The sequence below is a fragment of the Orcinus orca genome, chromosome 7, assembly GCF_937001465.1.
Source record: "Orcinus orca chromosome 7, mOrcOrc1.1, whole genome shotgun sequence".
Taxonomy (NCBI): domain Eukaryota; kingdom Metazoa; phylum Chordata; class Mammalia; order Artiodactyla; family Delphinidae; genus Orcinus; species Orcinus orca.
In genome coordinates this window covers 85,156,380-85,176,870 of record NC_064565.1, presented here as the reverse complement: position 1 = coordinate 85,176,870, position 20,491 = coordinate 85,156,380, and the positions used below count along the sequence as shown (strand labels likewise).

General features: G+C 40.2%; 1 protein-coding gene across 9 annotated transcripts in view; it reads left to right on the top strand.

Moving 5' to 3' along the window:
- Positions 1 to 20,491, top strand: part of FTCDNL1 (formiminotransferase cyclodeaminase N-terminal like) — a 94,214-nt gene that overhangs the window by 46,012 nt on the left and 27,711 nt on the right. For 5 of the 9 annotated variants that reach the window (XR_007478456.1, XM_033430564.2, XM_033430547.2 and 2 more), the window contains exons 2-5: positions 2,111 to 2,237; positions 2,374 to 2,478; positions 5,224 to 5,319; positions 6,856 to 7,008. Coding sequence is in view for 7 of the 9 variants with exons in the window: in XM_033430564.2 (XP_033286455.2) it covers positions 2,123 to 2,237; positions 2,374 to 2,478; positions 5,224 to 5,319; positions 6,856 to 7,008 (469 nt within the window). In the remaining 2 variants the exon portion in view is untranslated. Of the gene's footprint in view, positions 1 to 21; positions 306 to 2,110; positions 2,238 to 2,373; positions 2,479 to 5,223; positions 5,320 to 6,855; positions 7,009 to 20,491 lie in introns of those variants that run through there. The other 4 variants (XR_004483885.2, XM_049712329.1, XM_049712328.1 and 1 more) reach the window with 3 other exon arrangements.

The following is a 20,491-nucleotide window of genomic DNA, read 5'->3' as shown; positions in this document are numbered from 1 at the left end:
CGGAGCAGCCAGCGTCGTCGCAGGTTCGAGGCGGGCCTGGGGCAGCGCTGCCGCCGGCCGCCCTTCGCTCCGGGGCCCGCCGCCCGCGGACGCTGATACCTCTGCTAGAGTCTCACGGGGCCCTCAGCGAGTCCCTCGGGTTACCCTTCGGCCCACGTGGCTCTGGGCCACCCCACACCAGAACCTGGGCGGGACCGCGCAGGCGGTCCCAGCGACGGTGTCTGCCCCAGACCTCGCACTACGGCCTCCTCGGCGAGCCTCTGCCGCCCTAAAAGTGCCGGCGGTGGTGCGTGCGCAGGACACAGGTGATGTGGCAGAGCCGTTGCGAACTGCTCAGCTCCTCAGGGGCCCAGCCGGTTCCTCCGGGGGAGGCAGGTTTTAGGTCTCTCGCCGGAAGTAATCCCAAAGGTGATCGAAGTGGTGGGAGGCCTAGGATCACACTCCCTCAAACCACAGAGTGTTTGGGGTCTTGCTCGGGGTCACATTCTTAGAGGCGGAGGTAGAGAAAGACTTCCCCTTTTTACTAGCAAGACTGACTGCTTGCCAAAAGCTTGATATCGCCCCTAGTTTCAGCTTTTGCAGTGAAGGTGGATTTTTCTAACACCATCTTTGTGTGATTTAGCTGTCCACAGGGAATAAAAATGTGGAATGAGAGGATGAAACTAATCCTTTCTTTTGCACTGTTAGGGGTTGCCATAAACACCATTTGTTAAAAAGCATAATTATGTTGGGAAAGTGCCTGATGAGACAATTAAGCTACATAAACACACTGAAAACAAATGAAAGCCAGAAGACGCCCACACCCCTTGTGTAAAGCAATTTTTTGTTTACATAAAAACGAGAGATGTCTGAGCTGCTTTATTACAACAGTGTTATTAATGTCTACAAAATCCTAATGACCGTATTTTTTATGAATTTTCAATCATGAGATGATGGTCACGATATGAAAACTTGAACTAACCATGAAGCCCTGTATCCCCTCTTAGGTTAAAGTGATCAGGCCAACGAACAATCCTAGTGAACAGAAGCCAGTGGATTTATGCATGGAGAGCACTGTTAATGGCACCACAGCATGTTAGCTTAAACTTACGAGCTTAACGTGTGTCTCAGAGTTGGACATCATTCCCGGCAGTATGCCCACACGGAGAACATTATGTGGCACAAAATGACCCTCATCAAACATTTGCTGATCGAGTTCATGAGGGCCACATTCACTTTTAGCTATATTTAAAAGAGGCGGAAATAGGATGGCCCGATCTTAAAAAGGGGAATTATTTTCTTTTTGTTTTGAGATATTGAAATTTCTTTAGTTCATAGTATCATTCGGGGTATAGAAAGATAACTAGTTGAAAATGCCATTCTAGAGTACTAAGGAGAATCAAAGCAACCACCAAAGCTTGTGTGGAATCATTCCATTTTCAACAAAATCAGTCACATTTTTGGCTGATTATTGAGTAACATATCAGAGTAGTCCATGTCAGCTTTCAGTTCAAGGTACAGAGTCCTGTGAAACAAGATTTTAAGCTGTTATAGGGACTATGGAGATCAAAGTACAAGAGAAATTTAGTCATATAGTTGTCATTTAAAGCCCCCAAATGAGCCCCTTTTGTTAGTTCATATACTGCCCATGGCATGGCCTGTAGAGACACCCTTTCTCTCTGTCAGAGTAGTTTTTGTAAGAATCAGCATATTAAGTAATCTGCCTCATTTCTCTTTTCTGCATTTCCCCAGTAATCTCATTTAACGAAAGTATCATGCCTCTTTGAAAATAGGATTAAACTGTGGAAGACAGTTCTTAAAAGGAGTAACATACTTTAATGAAGAAGTTTCACAGGACAGAATTCAGACTGAGTAACTTGATGGATACTTTATAGTGTTGTTGCTATCTTCATATGTTCATATGTGCATGACCACATATACATGGTTTCCTGGTTGAGTCAATCTGAGGATTTTATCCTTTAGGTGTTACTGAGGAATGAAATAGTGAAGTATTCATATTATGACTGCCTGGTTTCCAAAAAGCTATGATTTTTTTAAAAAGTTTAATGAACATGAAAATATGAATGAACTGTAGAAACCAAAATGAAGGCTTATTTTTCTCCTATTCTAGAAGAAAATTACCATGTCTTCTTCCAGACTGGGGCTCCGTTTGGCTGTCTGTTTATTAAACATTTCGGAAGCCAGAAGAAAATACATTGTTGAGAATGTAGCGAAAGCGGCTCTTCTGGAAAAAAATGGTAGGAACAACAGGCAATTGAAGTGAATATGTAGTGTTTTGATAATACAGTAATTTTTGTACTCTGCTAACAATGTCTATAGAACGCTCTTCTTCTTTCTTCCTGAATTTCCCCCCTTGTTCTTGGGCTGTTACAGCTTCTGCAGGACTCCAGGATACTGAGATAGACGACTTACTCAGATGTGCACATATGCTCTTCTCCAAACGCCTGCATACAATCCCCAGCATATTTCTTCACATTGGTGAGAGTGTCTGAAATGCACATTATTCAGGATATTGGCAGGCTCCTGAGGAGGATATATTTACATAAAGGTTTAATGTTTCCCTTATGGGCCATTTATGTGATCATTAATAGAATGAGCATAATTGTATATTATGCTTTTTATTCAGCAGGTTAAATAAAAAATAAACTTACCAAATACCAAGTCCTCTTCAAAAGCACTCCTGCCATCAAAGCCCATGCTGTCATTGCAGCATTAATATTTCTACTCCATTTTCTACGCATAAAGACTCTTAGGCAGTTGCATTTAAGTGATGTGTGTATGATTACTCTGCGATTCAATTCAGAAGACTGAAACTCAAGCCTCCTTACTCCCTGGGCCAGTATTTACTATAAGACATACTACTCTTTCTTTTTTTTTAACCCTTGTTAAAATGTTCATGTGATGACATACAGTTCTAGACATTTGTTTTTACTTTCACACATACACAGGACATAGTGTATTTACAGACTTACAATCACTTAACTTTGTTATTTGAAATCAACAGCTTTTCGGCAACAGGTGAACGCTAGAGTCACAGCCCTAAAGCATTTGAGACAGTTGATTTTAATTTCTGATTGTCATTTTTTATTTGGTTATTGCTTTTCATGAGAGAGAAGTGTTTTCCCCCAGCCCATTGCTAACGCTGAGCACATTTAAGTTACTGTCTTGCAACTTTGAGGGAGCTGGAAATGTCTGTGAAAATTCCTGATAATTTCTAATAAGAAAGCTCCTCTGGGGCTTCCCTGGTGGCGCAGTGGTTGAGAATCTGCCTGCCAATGCAGGTGACACGGGTTCGAGCCCTGGTCTGGGAAGATCCCACGTGCCGCGGAGCGACTAAGCCCGTGTGCCACAACTACTGAGCCTGCGCGTCTGGAGCCTGTGCTCCGCAACAAGAGAGGCCGCGACAGTGAGAGGCCTGCGCACCGCGATGAAGAGTGGCCCCCGCTCGCCGCAACTAGAGAAAGCCCTCGCACAGAAACGAAGACCCAACACAGCCAAAAATAAAAAAATAAATAAATTTATAAAAAAAAAAAAAAAAAAAAAAAAAGAAAGCTCCTCTGGAGTCAGTGTGCAGCTGTGCTTTTGCATTCTCTTTGCCGTAAGAGCCAGCTTGGGCCCCTCATTGTCAGATAGTACATCTAGTGGGATTGGGTGAATGTGCAGAGACATATTCCATGATTCAGTGACTGGGCAGAGACATTTGTGGAAGCCACACACTGATGGACGCCTGGGTCTCAACTCACAGTTTTTATCAGCTTATTAGTGACAGCAGCTCAAACGGAATTATAGCTATTACACTGCATTACAAATACCAAACAATTTACTTCTGCTGAGGTTCATACTGACAGCTCCTCCTGCCAACAGTAATTTTTTTTCTATATGCATGCTTAAGAAATTTCAGGAGAGAGTGTTTCTTTCAGCATTTGATTCAATTGAATCATATGAAACTGAGAATAAAAGCTTTTCAGAAGAAGATTTAGAAAGAAAAAATCAAATCAAATCATTTCTTCTAAAAGCTTAAGTATGTTGAAAAAAATACATAAAAAGAGGTTGTATGATCGTGTTGCTACCCATCTTTCATAGTTTTAAAAATGCAGGGAAGGTAGCACTAGTTAAGAAAATGACCTGCTGTTTTACAGATACTTTAAAGGCATTTATTTTTAAGTGAGTGGAATAAAACTATATCACCTATATTTTTTCCAATTAAGCAATGTGAAAACATTTAAATGACCTAAAAGGTCTTATGGAAAGAAAGCTGAATTATAAATTTTAGACCTATACCAGGGCAGGTCTCTGTAGATGCTCATTTGGCTATGAGTGAGTGACATAAGTTTATCTTTTCATGTTATTAAAATTAATAGTGCGGGGCTGCTGTAAGCTCTGTAGTTGCTGCGGGTAACTTATTTTTCCTCTCCTCTGAAAAGATTAATTGTTAAACTGCCAGGGGACAGGGCGACAAAGATATAATGGCATAGTGAAAGCTTTAATTACCGTCTGAAAACTTTTGTCCTTCACTCTGAATTTGCTTTTGTAGGCATACGAGGAACTTTTAAGGAGCCTGAACCAGGCTTGTAAACTTCAAAAATAACTAGAGGGTTATGTGTGGTTGCCATACGAGGGTATGGCAGCTTTCTCCTTCAGGTTACACATTCAAGTGAGTCACAAGCTGCTGAAGGCTGGAAGTCATTAACATCTGAAGGCTGTTGGTGTCCTTTGAAAAGGAGATGGTGGAGTCAGAACAGTTTCTAATAGGCAGGTGCCTGTATCCCAGAAACCTCTGCTCCAGGCACTAATTGGCCTATCCTAGTTTTTCCAGATGTTAGATTTTGATTTCTGGGTTTGGAAGGAAAAATTGACAAGGCCTAGAAGATGAGATTGATAAGGAACAGAATTTAGAGTGATATGATTTGGCGATTGAAAGAAGAGCTACTGTCTTAGACTGAGTTAAGAGAACTTTGGCAAGTTCAGAAGCAAGTGCCAGAAAAGTTCTCTCATAGACACCAAAGCCTCGTATCTGAGCTGAGCCATCTGCTTGTATAGGAAGCACTGTAAGAAGTGGATGTTACTGTCTACAAATTTCATGATTAGTCAGTGTCACTTCAGAGGTCACCCCCTAGAAGTTTTCTCTTAAACACTTTCTATTTAATTATATCAGAAGAAATAAAGTATTAAGATTTCATCACAGAAGAAAATTCTTGCATTTATGTGTTGCTTTCTTTATAGGACAGAAACATCCTGAGGTATCAGTGCTCAACGTATTTTCTGATCAAGGGTACAACAGATCAGTCATTACAATAGCAGCTTCTGTTGCTGAGTTAGGTAAGATTTCAGTTTCTATTTTTTTTACATATGTCTTTTGGTGAAGGGTCAGCTTCAGGTACACCTGAATGCCCTTTAATCACTGATTGCCTGTGTTAATCTGGATACTCCCCTCCATTACATAGGGAGTCTACCTCAAAACTGCATTTCATCATTTTTGTGAACATGTACCGCTCAAACATTTCCCATTTCCTCTTCATTAAAATGAACCTTGGGGGATCCAATATTTAATAACATTCTTTCCTTGAAGATGATCACATATCCTTTGTGGTTAAGAAAAATATCTTCATGTTTTAACCTGTGAAGTAATAGTGTTGAAGTCAGCCTTGATTTCACTGATAAGTTGACATGGAATGAAACATGCTAAGCAGTTGTGTTTTAGGTTGGGAGCCTGACATCTTGAGTTGGTCCACTGGGTGAAATGAAATGGGTTTCAAGTCTTCTGTTGTAAGGTTTAGTGGGACAACTTGAATTTGAAGGTTCATAATTGTTTAAACAAAAACCTGTATTATTTTAGTATTGCTTGGTAAAGGGTTTAAAATATTTTCTTTTTTAAAAAAAATTAATTAATTAATTAATTTTTGGTTGCGTTGGGTCCTGGTTGCTGTGCGTGCGTTTTCTCTAGTTGCTGCGAGCGGGGGCTACTCTTTGTTGTGGTGTGTGGGCTTCTCATTGTGGTGGCTTCTCTTGTTGGGGAGCACCGGCTCTAGGTGTGCGGGCTTCAGTAGTTGTGGCTCGTGGGCTCTAGAGCACAGGCTCAGTAGCTGTGGCTCACGGGCTTAGTTGCTCCACGGCATGTAGGATCTTCCCGGACCAGGCCTCAAACCTGTGTCCGCTGCATTGGCAGGCGGATTCTTTACCACTGCGCCACCAGGGAAGTCCTAAAATATTTTCAAATAAACTTGACTTCAACTTAGCAGATTTTTCAAAAGGTATATTTGTTTGGAAAACAAAGAGCTGATAGATAGTTCCCAGCAGATGTAGGACCGATTACCTTCCTTATTGTTTAGCTCTCTTGCCAAATGATCATACTGCACTGCAAATAAAAACTCATGGTAATAACATAACACTCTGATGTGTCTATAATATGTATTTAGATAGAATAATTTAATGAAAAATCTAATTATAAGAGCAGAACTAAAATACTTACGCTTTTAAAAATTTATGTTTGTGTGTATATTTTATTATAAATTCATAAAATATTCTGAAAATAACAAGGAATTTTATCAGATTAATCTGATAAAATTGAAAAAATTTAAAGTAACCAATTGTAAAAAAAATACAATACAAAGTTTCTTAAGACTGATAAACTTTGTATACTTCCTCCACTTTGGGGAGTAAGGAGTTAGAAGAAATGTGAAACTTTGTGACACTTGGGAGGTGGGGAGAGGGGAAATGTTGGGTCTTTCATTTTTATTTTGGATGGATAAACAATCTTCTCTACATATTACAGAAAAACAACTGGTGGGACAATAATAAATATAGCTACTTCTTTAGATGCGATTGAAAGTTTAATGATTTTTTTTTTTTTTTAAGGCAATTCCGTTCTGGCTGCCTGCCTGGAGGCCTTCCAGTCAATTGATATGGAGGTTCAAGAGGGGATCCATCCTTGCCTGGGAGCAGTGGACCTGATTCCCATTTACCCTCTCTCTGGTGTTGGAGTGGAAGAGTGTGGAGCTGTGGCCAGAAGTAAGAGAAAGTTTGGGGTAGTGTGTTATTCCTTAATGGAAACGATTTTTACAAGTCAGAACAGGTTGTGACAATATAATCACTCCTCAGTTCCCTGGGAAAAGTCAACCTTGAAGAATTGTATCAACAGTAAGCTTCCATGGGTTGCAGTGGCACACTGTGTCGCTGTGACTCATCCTTCCACTTTCTACCCCATGACGCTGTGGAACACTAAATGCTGTAGGATGCAGCAAATCAACCATTGTGACCCTTACAAATTCACGATAGACCATGAGGAGACAGCAGTAGTCTCTAATGAGTTCTTTAGACTCTTCAGGGCAGGACGATGGTGTGTTTCACCCATCTGTGTCCTATTGTCTTGAGCAGGAGTAATGATGAGGTTGAAAACCCACTTAAATGTTAACTCCTACCCCTTTTTCCTCTGATTTTTTTTTCTTTTTTCCTTGTGCACAACGCTCTTTAAGGTTTTCTTTAGAACTGAACTGTCACATGCTTGATTTCAGCCCCATGGGCAAGTTTAATTTGGAAAATTTGAGCTATGTCACTTGAGGTGTTTTTGAATTAAGCAAATTGGGAGAAAAGAAAGACCTTTTGCCTGGACTGTCTAGCTAGTTAATTATGAGATGCAGAGACTTTAACCTTTGGGGAAAAGTCCACCTTAGGATGATTGCAAACTTCTCTGTATGACCTCAGAAATCCTCTGTGGTGGTGCCTCACTTTTAGGTAATAGGGAAATGTCTAACATTTGGGATGTAGATTTGGACTCTAGCTGAGCTCCATCAAGCACTAGAAATATGAAATGAGACTTGTTTCCAAAGGTGTATCTCATTCCATGTGTTGCATTTTAACATGAACCTGACAATGGATGGATTATTTCCCAGAGAAATCATGGCCCAAAATTTGCTTTACTTTTCATCTAAGAAAGAGTTAAAATTCAGCATGGGGGAAAATGCATTTCACACAAAAATGAAGAGTTCAGAATTGTCCAGACCAGAATAATGATTTTAATGTCTTCAAAAAAATTATGTTCAATTACATTAAATCTCAAATTAGCTAGTACATGAAGTTCTTCATTACATCAGGACTAGTCCACCCCAGATGTTTGGCCAGAGTAGGAGACAGTTGACAACAGGAGGGTCTGGACACAGTATTTCTCCCTTCCTTTGCCCTTTTGCTTCATTGGCAGCTACTGTACCTCATGATTTAAAGATGGACATTTCTAATTAAATGAGAGCTCAGCTGCATTCTTGAACTAATTTATAACATTCGATTTGAAATGTAATAGCTTCAATCTTCATCTGATTAAAACCAGTCATATACTGTACATGGTTACTATTTTGATGCTCCAACATGCAGTTTTTATTTTTACATTCTCCTTTCTACACAGCTGTTTGTCTAATATCATCCAATTTTTTTTGGTTTGTGTTTTTTTTGTTTTTTTGGTAACAGCATGCTCAGGCATTCGTATGAGGCAGAAGTATTCATGTTCTAGGATCTCACTGTTTTCAGAACAGTGACAGGATGTTTTTCACTAGAGTAACCCCTTGTCAGGGAAACCATGTTAAAATAATAATTTAACTAACTTTCTTTGGGAGGAAGGGCAATGGAGAACATTCCAGTGACATAGAAGATAGTTGATATTGACATGTGTAATTCATGTATGTTTTATATGCAAAAATTCTGGATAATATATATTTTAGAGCTTTTTTAAAAAAAAATTTATTTATTTATTTTTGGCTGTGTTGGGTCTTCGTTTCTGTGTGAGGGCTTTCTCTAGTTGTGGCGAGCAGGGGCCACTCCTCATCGCGGTGCGCGGGCTTCTCACTGTCGCAGCCTCTCTTGTTGCAGAGCGCAAGCTCCAGACGCGCAGGCTCAGTAGTTGTGGCTCACGGGCCCAGTTGATCTGCGTCATGTGGGATCTTCCCAGACCAGGGCTCAAACCTGTGTCCCCTGCATTGGCAGGCAGATTCTTAACCACTGCGCCACCAGGGAAACTCTATTTTAGAGCTTTTTGATAGCAGCTGGAAGCTTGCTTATTCCTTAAGAGGGGATTCTTAAAGTGAGGTCCAAAGTTCATGTTCAGGGGACTTATAAATAATGTCAAAATCACTTGTAAGTTTTTATGATGTGCATTTGTATATACATACATAGATACACACACTCATAATTTTGCATATAATTTTAGTTTAAGAACTTCTAGAATAAAGGGCACAGCAATGCAGAGTCCTAGAGGTGGAAGCAGCCTGGGCTTAAGGACCTGAAAGGACTGCAGTGTTGCTGGCTGAAACTTAGAGATGGGGTGGGGTGGGAAGGTTAAGAAATGAAGCTCCAGAGGTAATCAGAGGCAAGGTCATGAAGTCTTATATGCCAGGTTAAGGAGTTCACACTTTATCCTAAACGCAGTGGAAACTGTTGGAAGAGTTTTAAGAAAGAAAGTCTATGATTGGCTTTGAACATTAGAAAGATAACTTTGTGTGTATGATAGAGAATGGACAATGAGCAGGTAGATCAGTCTGGAAAGGTGATGGTGGCCTAAGATAATAGAGAATGGAGAGAATGGGGAGACTCCATAGGAGGTTGGGGTATGAGCAGTGGTATGAAAGTGTCTTCACTTACAGATGCTGCCATGTAAAAAAAGGTGACACATAGATCTAGTCTATATTTATTTAAAGCTTATAATTAAAAAAAATGTTTTGGACTTTGGTTTTCATTTTCTATAAAACCACATTTGATCTATTAGGCTCCATTTCATTTTTATCTGTATTATGTCTCTAAAATTTTTCTCCTCCTCCCTTTTTCCCTTCTCCATTCCATCCTTCTCTCTCTCCCTTCTTTCCTCCTTCCGTTCCTCTCTTTGCTTCTTTTTGTTGTTATCAAAATGATACATGAACATGGTTAAAAGTCAAATCTACAGGGTTTGTTCCCCAAACTCTAGACCTACATAACTTCCCTTTCCTCCTCACTCTGTACACACTTCAGTTTCCTTCTCCCCTGAGCCAAGTACTTTCAACTCTTTTATTATTTAGGATTCAAATACAGATATCTGAATATCATACCTGTATTGGTACTTCTTGTTTTTTTAAGTTTTAGGCATTATCTGTTGACTTCTCACTTCAGAAGATGAGAATTTAGCTTCCTTTCACCCACCTCTCACCCCCAGCACTCACGCATGCGCGCGCGCGCGCACACACACACACACACACGTTTCCCACTTACTTCCGAATTCTCCTTCCTCACCATATAGTTATATCTTGGAACAGTAATTAGTGGTCACATTATTATAACTGTGTAAACATTATTTACAATGAAGTATTTACAACGTTATTATTTTACCCTTTCTGTACAACGTTTTCTTTTTGCTGCAATTGATCATTATCTTTTTGATTGTTTGCTTACTTTTTTATATACTTACCACTGGTTTAACCCCACACTCTGTCACTAATGACATCTCTCCATGCATTCAGATAGAACACACCATGTATTGACTGTTCTATAAATTTCATCTTCTTAAAAAAAAAAAAAAAAACTATCTTTTAGGGGAATTCCCTGGTGGTCCAGTGGTTAGGACTCTGCGATCTCACTGCTGAGGGCCTGGGTTCGATCCCTAGTTGGGGAACTAAGATCCCACAAGCCGCACAGTGTGGCCAAAAAAAACCCCAACTTTCTTCTAGAACTCTCTGATCTGGTTCAGTTAGGACAATTTACTCTCAATTTGTTGAGGATGACTGTCATCATGGCATCTTCCATTACTTTTATCCTGGGTGTTCCCTTCATCTTTCTCTATTTTGGATCCCCTGGTTCCTGAATCCCATATCTTCTCTTTTTTTCCCCCTTCTTTTATGTCCTTGTTTTGGTGGAACATATCCTCTACTAGCTTTCCAAAAAAAAGTGGGGTGGGGGCAGGGAGAGTACATTTTTGAGAACTTACATGTCTGAAAATGCCATTATTCTACCTTCACACTTAATTTTTAGTTTAGCTAGGTATAGAATAATAGGTTACAAATAATTTTCCTTTATTTTGATGATGTTGTATCAATTCTCATTTCCATGTTGCTATTGAGACTTTTGAAGCATTATGATTCCTGATCTCTGTATGTGACCTGTCACTTCTCACTGGAAGCTTGTAAGATCTTCACTTTGTTCCTAGTGTTCTGGAATTTCTGTGATGTGCCTTTGTATACGTCTGTTTTCATTCATTATGCTGGATAACTGGTAGACCCTTTGAATTCTTGAAACTTGTTCCCCAGTGCTGGAAGTTCTCTTGAGTTATTTCATTGATATATTTTTTTTTAACATCTTTATTGGAGTATAATTGCTTTAAAATGGTGTGTTAGTTTCTGCTTTATAACAAAGTGAAGCAGCTATACATATACATATATCCCCATTTCTCCTCCCTCTTGCATCTCCCTCCCACCCTCCCTATCCCACCCCTCTAGGTGGTCACAAAGCACCAAGCTGATCTCCCTGTGCTATGCGGCTGCTTCCCACTAGCTATCTATTTTACATTTGGTAGTGTATATATAAGTCCATGCCACTTTCTCACTTTGTCCCAGCTTACCCTTCCCCCTCCTTGTGTCCTCAAGTCCATTCTCTACGTCTGCCTCTTTATTCCTGTCCGGCCCCTAGGTTCTTCAGAACCATTTTCTTTTTTTTTTTAGATTCCATATATATGTGTTAGCATACGGTATTTATTTTTCTCTTTCTGACTTACTTCACTCTGCATGACAGTCTCTAGGTCCATCCACTTCACTACAAATAACTCAATTTTGTTTCTTTTTATGGCTGAGTAATATTCCATTGTATATATGTGCCACATCTTCTTTATCCATTCATCTGATGATGGACACTTAGGTTGCTTCCATGTCCTGGCTGTTGTAAATAGAGCTGCAATGAACATTGTGGTACATGACTCTTTTTGAATTATGGTTTTCTCAGGGTATATGCCCAGTAGTGGGATTGCTGGGTCGTATGGTAGTCCTATTTTTAGTTTTTTGAGGAACCTCCATACTGTTCTCCATAGTGGCTCTATCAGTTTACATTCCCACCAACAGTGCAAGAGGGTTCCCTTTTCTCCACACCCTCTCCAGCATTTGTTGTTTGTAGATTTTCTGATGATGCCCATTCTAACTGGTGTGAGGTGATACCTCATTGTAATTTTGGTTTGCATTTCTCTAATGATTAGTGATGTTGAGCATCCTTTCATGTGTTTGTTGTCAATCTGTATATCTTCCTTGGAGAAATGTCTATTTAGGTCTTCTGCCCATTTTTGGATTGGGTTGTTTGTTTTTAGGATATTGAGCTGCATGAGCTGCTCATAAATTTTGGAGATGAATCCTTTGTCAGTTGCTTCATTTGCAAAAATTTTCTCCAATTCTGAGGGTTGTCTTTTCATCTTGTTTATGGTTTCTTTTGCTGTGCAAAAGCTTTGAAGTTTCATTAGGTCCCATTTGTTTATTTTTGTTTCCATTTCTCTAGGAGGTGGGTCCAAAAGGATCTTGCTGTGATTTATGTCAGAGAGTGTTCTGCCTACGTTTTCCTCTAAGAGTTTGATAGTGTCTGGCCTTACATTTAGGTCTTTAATCCATTTTGAGTTTCTATTTGTGTATGGTGTTAGGGAGTGTTCTAATTTCATTCTTTTACATGTAGGTGTCCAGTTTTCCTGGCACAACTTATTGAAGAGGCTGTCTTTTCTCCATTGTATATTCTTGCCTCCTTTATCAAAAATAAGGTGATCATATGTGCGTGGGTTTATCTCTGGGCTTTCTATCCTGTTCCATTGATGTATATTTCTGTTTTTGTGCCAGTACCATCCTGTTTTGATTACTGTAGCTTTGCAGTATAGTATGAAGTCTGGGAACCTGATTCCTCCAGCTCTGTTTTTCTTTCTCAAGATTGCTTTGGCTATTCGAGGTCTTTTGTGTTTCCATACAAACAGTGAAATTTTTGTTCTAGTTCTGTGAAAAATGCCATTGGTAGTTTGGTAGGGATTGCATTGAATCTGTAGATTGCTTTGGGTAGTTTAGTCATTTTCACAATGTTGATTCTTCCAATCCAAAAACATGGTATAACTCTCCATCTGTTTATATCATCTTTAATTTCTTTCATCAGTGTCTTATAGTTTTCTGCATACAGGTCTTTTGTCTCCTTAGGTAGGTTTATCCTAGGTATTTTATTCTTTTTGTTGCAGTGGTAAATGGGAGTGTTTCCTTAATTTCTCCTTCAGATTTTTCATCATTAGTGTATAGGAATGCAAGATTTCTGCACATTAATTTTGTATCCTGCTACTTTACGAAATTCATTGTTTAGCTCTAGTAGTTTTCTGGTAGCATCTTTAGGATTCTCTATGTGTAGTATCATGTCATCTGCAAACAGTGACAGTTTTACTTCTTTTCCAATTTGGATTCCTTTTCTTTCTTTTACTTCTCTGATTGCCATGGCTAAAACTTCCAAAACTATGTTGAATAATAGTGGTGAGAGTGGACAGTGTTGTCTTGCTCCTCATCTTAGAGGAAATGGTTTCAGTTTTTCACCATTGAGAACGATGTTGGCTGTGGGATTTGTCATATATGGCCTTTATTATGTTGAGGTAAGTTCCCTCTATGCCTACTTTCTGGAGGGTTTTTATCATAAGTTGGTGTTGAATTTTGTCAAAAGTTTTTTCTGCATCTGTTGATATGAACATATCATTTTTCTCCTTCAATTTGTTAATATGGTGTATCACATTGATTGATTTGCATATATTGAAGAATCCTTGCATTCCTGGGATAAACCCCACTTGATCGTGGTGTATGATCCTTTTAATGTGCTGTTGGATTCTGTTTGCTAGTATTTTGTTGAGGATTTTTGCATCTATGTTCATCAGTGATATTGGCCTGTAGTTTTCTTTCTTTGCAATATTTGTTCTGGTTTTGGTATCAGGGTGATGGTGGCCTCATATGATGAGTTTGGGAGTGCTCCTCCCTCTGCTATATTTTGGAAGAGTTTGAGAAGGATAGGTGCTAGCTCTTCTCTAAATGTTTGATAGAATTCGCCTGTGAAGCCATCTGGTCCTGGACTTTTGTTTGTTGGAAGATTTTTAATTACAGTCTCAATTTCAGTGCTTGTGATTGGTCTGTTTATATTTTCTATTTCTTCCTGGTTCAGTCTCGGAAGGTTGTGCTTTTCTAAGAATTTGTCCATTTCTTCCGGGTTATCCATTTTATTGACATATAGTTGCTTGTAGTAATCTCTCATGATCCTTTGTATTTCTGCAGTGTCAGTTGTTACTTCTCTTTTTTCATTTCTAATTTTATTGATTTGAGTCTTCTTCCTTTTTCTTGATGAGTCTGGCTAATGGTTTATCAGTCTTGTATATCTTCTCAAAGAACCAGCTTTTAATTTTATTGATCTTTGCTGTTGTTTCCTTCATTTCTTTTTCATTTATTTCTGATCTGATCTTTATGATTTCTTTCCTTCTGCTAACTTTGGGGTTTTTTTGTTCTTCTTTCTCTAATTGCTTTAGGTGCAAGGTTAGGTTGCCATTGATATTTCTTCCATTTTCTCAATTCTTTCTGGAAGCTCCATATTTGGATATTGGAAGTCTTGTATTGGTTCTCTACACTTACTTTCTCTTTTTTAAAATCACTTTATATTTTTATAATAATTTATTACAAATTTCCTCTACTTTATCTCCCAAACCTTCAATAAGTTTTTCATTTCCTCTATATTAGTTTCCAAGTGCTTTTACTCTCTGAATGTTCATTTTATTTTTTTATTCTAAATAATGTCCTGGTCATGTCTCATGAATACAGTGTCAGTGAATAATTTTTGACAGTTTCTTCTTTCTGCATGATGTCTGTTCCCCAACATGCCCCACCCCCCGCATCCACACCACCAAGGTTGCTTTCTCCTGTTTGTTTTAAAGGCTTTCCTCAGATGTCAGATCATCATTGGTTGGCTGCTTACTCTAAGAGTGGACACTAAAGGACTGAATGGATAATTTGAGTATTTAGGTGGGGTTTGTCAACTGTAGGCCGATCTGGCTGCGTAGTTTCTATAGGGAGCGTCCATTTCAGTATCTTTGGGGTCTTTCCTCTTGGGCTGTTCAGGTTTCTTAGAGAAGGATTCTCCAGTCTTCAGCCTGGAGTATACACACAGCTGTCCATGATTTAGGAGTTGAGTTGCAGAAGAGGGCTAGAAGAGTCACCGCATTTAGTGTGTAAATGTTCCCTTAATTCCCCTCTTTTCACGAATCCCCTACCCTCGGCTGTGTCCCGCAGCCCAGACGCCTTGTGTTTTTACCTCTTGTGTCTTCTGCCAGTTGCCTGTCTGTGTGGAGGGGTTGGGATCTAACTACTGCTTAAACAGACTTTCCACCATTCTCCCTGTTTTGAGCTATGCCTTTACCTTCTCTCCCAGAGTGAGGTCACCAGTTCTGACCATTTCCAGGTACCAGTGCTCTAAGTCAGGCTGCTTCTCTGCTGTCTGGGGTCTGCTGAATCTCCTGCTCTTCTCATATCTGCTCTCCAAGTTCCAACGCCATTGCTTCTTCTTCCATTTCTATTTGTTTGAGTGAATCAATGCTTTAAAAAATAGACCTCTTTACCATCTGTTTCCTGGGATATTTGGAAGAAGTGAAAGTAAACATAGGAATCTACACTCCCATCTCTACTTGGAAGTCCCTACTTCTCTAATTCCTCTTGGTGATTTTGATTATCTTAGATCCTTCAAGAGCAGTGAATTCACCTAATTTGGAACCAAAGGTAAATTTACAGTAACATTATTCTTTTTTCTGACTTCTAACTCAATATTAAAGGTATTTAGTCTCAATTTCTGGGCTTCAATAAATTTTGTATAGACAATTTCTCCAAAGGATTACTGTGGGCTATCGTGCTGCCTGTATGTTTTCCACATCTTCCTTACTCAATGGTTCACCTGCAGGAGCCAGCGTCTCTGAAACATGAGCTTGTTTCTCATGTACACACAAACCTTCCTGAGAAGGACTGAGTGAAGGTGGAGGGGAGGGGTCAGGGCAGAAGGTGCTCAGGCAAATCCTCCCAATGATTTGCCAGTGAAAATGGGCTTAACTAACATGTAGGTTCATAATATTCAGTTTTTTTTGTTTTCTTTTTTTTTGCGGTACACGGGCCTCTCGCTGTTGTGGCCTCTCCCGTTGCAGAGCATAGGCTCCAGACACGCAGGCTCAGCAGCCATGGCTCACAGACCCAGCCGCTCCGCGGCATGTGGGATCTTCCCGGACCGGGGCACGAACCCGTGTCCCCTGCATTGGCAGACGGACTCTCACCCACTGCGCCACCAGGGAAGCCCCATAATATTCAGCTTTAAAAGTCTGGACCATAGCTATAAAATTTGTAAATCCTACGGAAACTTGCTTTTTGTTTTATGTCATTAATCAAATGAAATAAGGTTTATATAATGCTTTATAAATTGACATTATTTAGAATATTGGAAAGATAAAATGCTAGTTAAGTAAGTTACATAAGTAAAGATTTAGCTCTTACATGATTGAGTTTTTTTGGATTTATCTTAAAATAGATACAACATTAATGAATTTGATTAGAATTATCAGCCTTGTTAGATGATTTTTTGAGTATTTTCATGGCTTGGAGGACATGTGCCATGACAGATTCACACAACATCAACACTTGTGTGATAGTCTTAAGACCCTTCGATTACCTTATTACAGATTGTCAAAACATGGGCTGATCTGGCAAATCAGGAACAACTTTTCACTTCAAGAATTTTCTACTCTGATTCTCCAGTTGCTATGGAGATTGTCTCATAAAACAGCCTTGAATTTTGTTGAGATTAGTCAGTTTAGATGTTGGGTTCTGATATAGTTCTCTCCACCATTAGTACTACCTTCATTGCCATAGCATAAAAGCAATGGTTGATTTTACAAGCATATGTAAACATAGTTTAGGACATAGCATTTACTTTGACAATTATAGGATACTGCCACCATATAAAAAGCTGGAAAAAAAAAAGGGATTGCGCATTGGGAAAGTACATAAAATATCAAAATTGATTTCCAGCAACTTGAGTACCTTCTAACTATGAAGGAGAGTTACCAGGTGTTCATAAATGCATATTGCTACAAGCTTAATAAATGCAACAGGATTATATCAACCACTGTAAAACAGAGCTACTAATGAGAAAGGAAAAGACCAAATGAGAGAACTAGGATAAACTAACCTATTCTTCCATGACCAGCAATAACTGATGCACACATCCATACTTGAAAAAGCTGCTCTCTTTCTCTCACTTTGGCTCTGCAGCAACCTGAAGTCCAAGTAAATTAATACCCCACAGGCACCCCTTGGCCAGTGGGAGACCTGAGCTGGTAGACAGACAATTCTAAGGCCCATTCCAGCAAGACCAAGCCCCAGTTGCTCGTAGCGATGACTAGCTTGATAACACACCCTCGTGTTGGCTTTCCCTTCTTCCCTGTTTTACTCTTGGTATATACTGAATAGACTTTATTGAACATTTTGACAGGAATAAATGTACCATAAGAATCTTCTAATTGGGATGAGTAGGTGGAGTGCATGAAACCTTTGCTGTCTGACTGTACACTTCTTGTAATTCTTCCCCAGTCTATAAATCTATAGTTTAAAACTGGGAGACCCCCCCCACCACTTCACCTAGGGAAGGGGTCTCCTAGAATACTCAGGATCAAGCTGTGGGTCACTGTGGGAGATGTTAAAAGTTTAGGGGTTCTAAGTTTTCTGATTTTCAGTATATATATATATATGGCGCCCAGAGATTAAATTTATGTTATTGCTGATGGTGTTTTAGAGAATTGGGACCTAATAGGGGATTTATAGCATATGATGGATATGATGCTAACTTTTTCAGCCCAGACTCCTAACCTTGGCTACGCTTTTCCTGAATTCCTTTTCCTTTCCGTCTCTCCTTCCTAGCATATACAGTGACTTCCAGTGTCAAGACCACTAGGATCAGAAAATTCTAAGGAAATAATATAGTCATGCTAGTGGCTTTGATGGACCTATAAGATTAAGTGCATCAACCCAAGTCTCTGCACACCCTCATGCGCCCACCACCTGGTCTCCAGTGGGCAAGTAAGGGTGTGCTTCTCAGGAGACCCAGAGCATGTGATAATAGTAATAACGACAACACATGGTTATCATGATGTGCTATTATAATGATTATAGCATTATTATTAATTAGGTTCTCATTTATTGTGCGACTCAAAATTACATATATTAAATAACTCACTCTCCAATTTTAATTAACCAAGAAATATATAGTAGGATAATATCTCAAGATGATAATTGTTGTGCCTCTCTTTCCCCCATAGCTTATGTGTGACTGTTTCCTGGACAGTCTTGAGTTATTTGCTACCTTGAGGGGTATAGAATTGTTATAGTGAGAATGAAGAAGTAACAGTCAGTGTTCATGTTTGAATTTTTGACAACCAAAAGGAGAGGGCTTGGAAAAGCAACTTACAAAGTTTATTCCATCACAATAGAATAAAGAAAGAAGGAAGGCCACCTCACTCCCTGCTCCCAGGAAGATGAGGACTCAGGGTGGGGTTTGGGAGGAGAGCATTCCAAATAGTACACTTCTTCCTTTCCCAAATCTTGAACCAATTCGACAGTAGAGAAAGGCAGATGAGAAGTGGAAATACTAACTTTACTACTGTTAAAACTAAAATGACAGCTAGGCTTCCCCACCTGGAGAATTAGACAGACTCATGCAGCCAGTAACAGGCAGCACTAGACAGCACAGGCCCGACCCTGGCAAGCTAATGGCAAGGAGGGGGTGGAGCGGAATGTATGTTTCCTGCTGACAGCTAGCTCCTAAGAAGGAAGAGGGGAGAGGGGAGTAGGCCTATGCAAACCCAGCTTGTCTCCCAAACTCCCCATCAGGGAATGGATGTTGGAAGGAAGCAAGGCCAATGTTTTAATTTTCTAAGGCTGCAGTAACAGAAGTGCCACAGACTGGGTGGTTTAAACAACAGAAATTTATTGTCTCACAGTTCTGGAGGCTAGAAGTCCGAGATCAGGGTGTCGGCAGGGTTGGTTTTTTCTGAGTCCTGTGAGGGAAGGATCTGTTCCATTTTGGCTTGTGGACGGCCCTCTTTATGTTCACATAGCATTCTCCCTGTATATTGTCTGTGTCCAAATTTCCCCTTTTTATGAGGACACCAGTCATATTGGATTAGGGCCCCACTCCATTCCAGTATATGACCTCATGTTAACTAATTATATCTGCAATGACCCTATTCCCAAATAAGGTCACATTCTCATGTCCTGGCGGCTATGAATTCAGCAGATGAATTTTTTCAGGGGGCACAGTTTAACTCCTAACAGCCAGCAAGACCAGCAGGACTCTCTCCACGTGGAAGTAAACATCAGTAGTGGGCAGGAAGCATTTTCCTTCAAAAGGAGATTTAATGTGGTGGGTATGGGTACATGGAAATGAGCATCCCCTGAGAGGTGGTAAAAAGGAGAGGGATTGTGGGCAGGGGAGTGGGAGGATTTGATCTGTTTTGGGGGCATGGGGTTCAGAGCACTTGACCTATTTTGGGGGCAAGCGGCAAGAATTAGGGCTAGGCTTGAGACTACTAAGAGGTGGTTCAGTGGTGTCAGTGGCCAGTGGCCAGGAAGATGGAGGATGTAGGGGAGCCGAACACATACAAGGAGACCAGGCTACCTCACGTGAACTATTTGTTTGGCATTTGGAGAGCTGTAGTTGGATGGAAGAGCCACCTTAACTCTTCCTTGCTGTGGGGAGTGGGCTTTATACTGAAGGCTGTTTACACATTGCTGATACATTGGCCAGCAGAAGGATTCCTGACCATCCCCAAAGCTTAGTCATGTCCCATCTGAACTACTCTTTGGGGCAGTCCCAGCTTCTTAATATCCCGCCTGAAAGGGAATGAGAAGTCCTTACAAAGAGGGTGTACTACATGGAAGCGACAGGCCAATTCCAATGCCCCCCACCCTTTACACATGTGTATGTATGTGTGAGTGTGTGTGTGTGTATATATATATATATATATATATATATATATATATATGCACATGCCCATAGTTTTTTGTTTGTTTGTTTGTTTTTTTGTGGTATGAGGGCCTCTCACTGTTGTGGCCTCTCCCATCGCGGAGCAAGGCTCCGGACGCGCAGGCTCAGCGGCCATGGCTCACGGGCCCAGCCGCTCCGCGGCATGTGGGATCTTCCCGGACCGGGGCACGAACCCGCGTCCCCTGCATCGGCAGGCGGACTCTCAACCACTGTGCCACCAGGGAAGCCCTGCCGATAAGTTTTTGATCAGTGTGATCTAAACAGTTACATCACATTGAATGGCTAGACAGGGAAGCCAAATGGTAAGTGGACAGAACAAGAATTTTGCAGCTGAATAAACCTGAGTTCAAACCCCAGGTCTCCTACTTATTTGCTAGCTGACTTTAGGAAAATTGTTTAGTCTGTTTTATCGTCTTTTTGGTTTTGTATCTATACA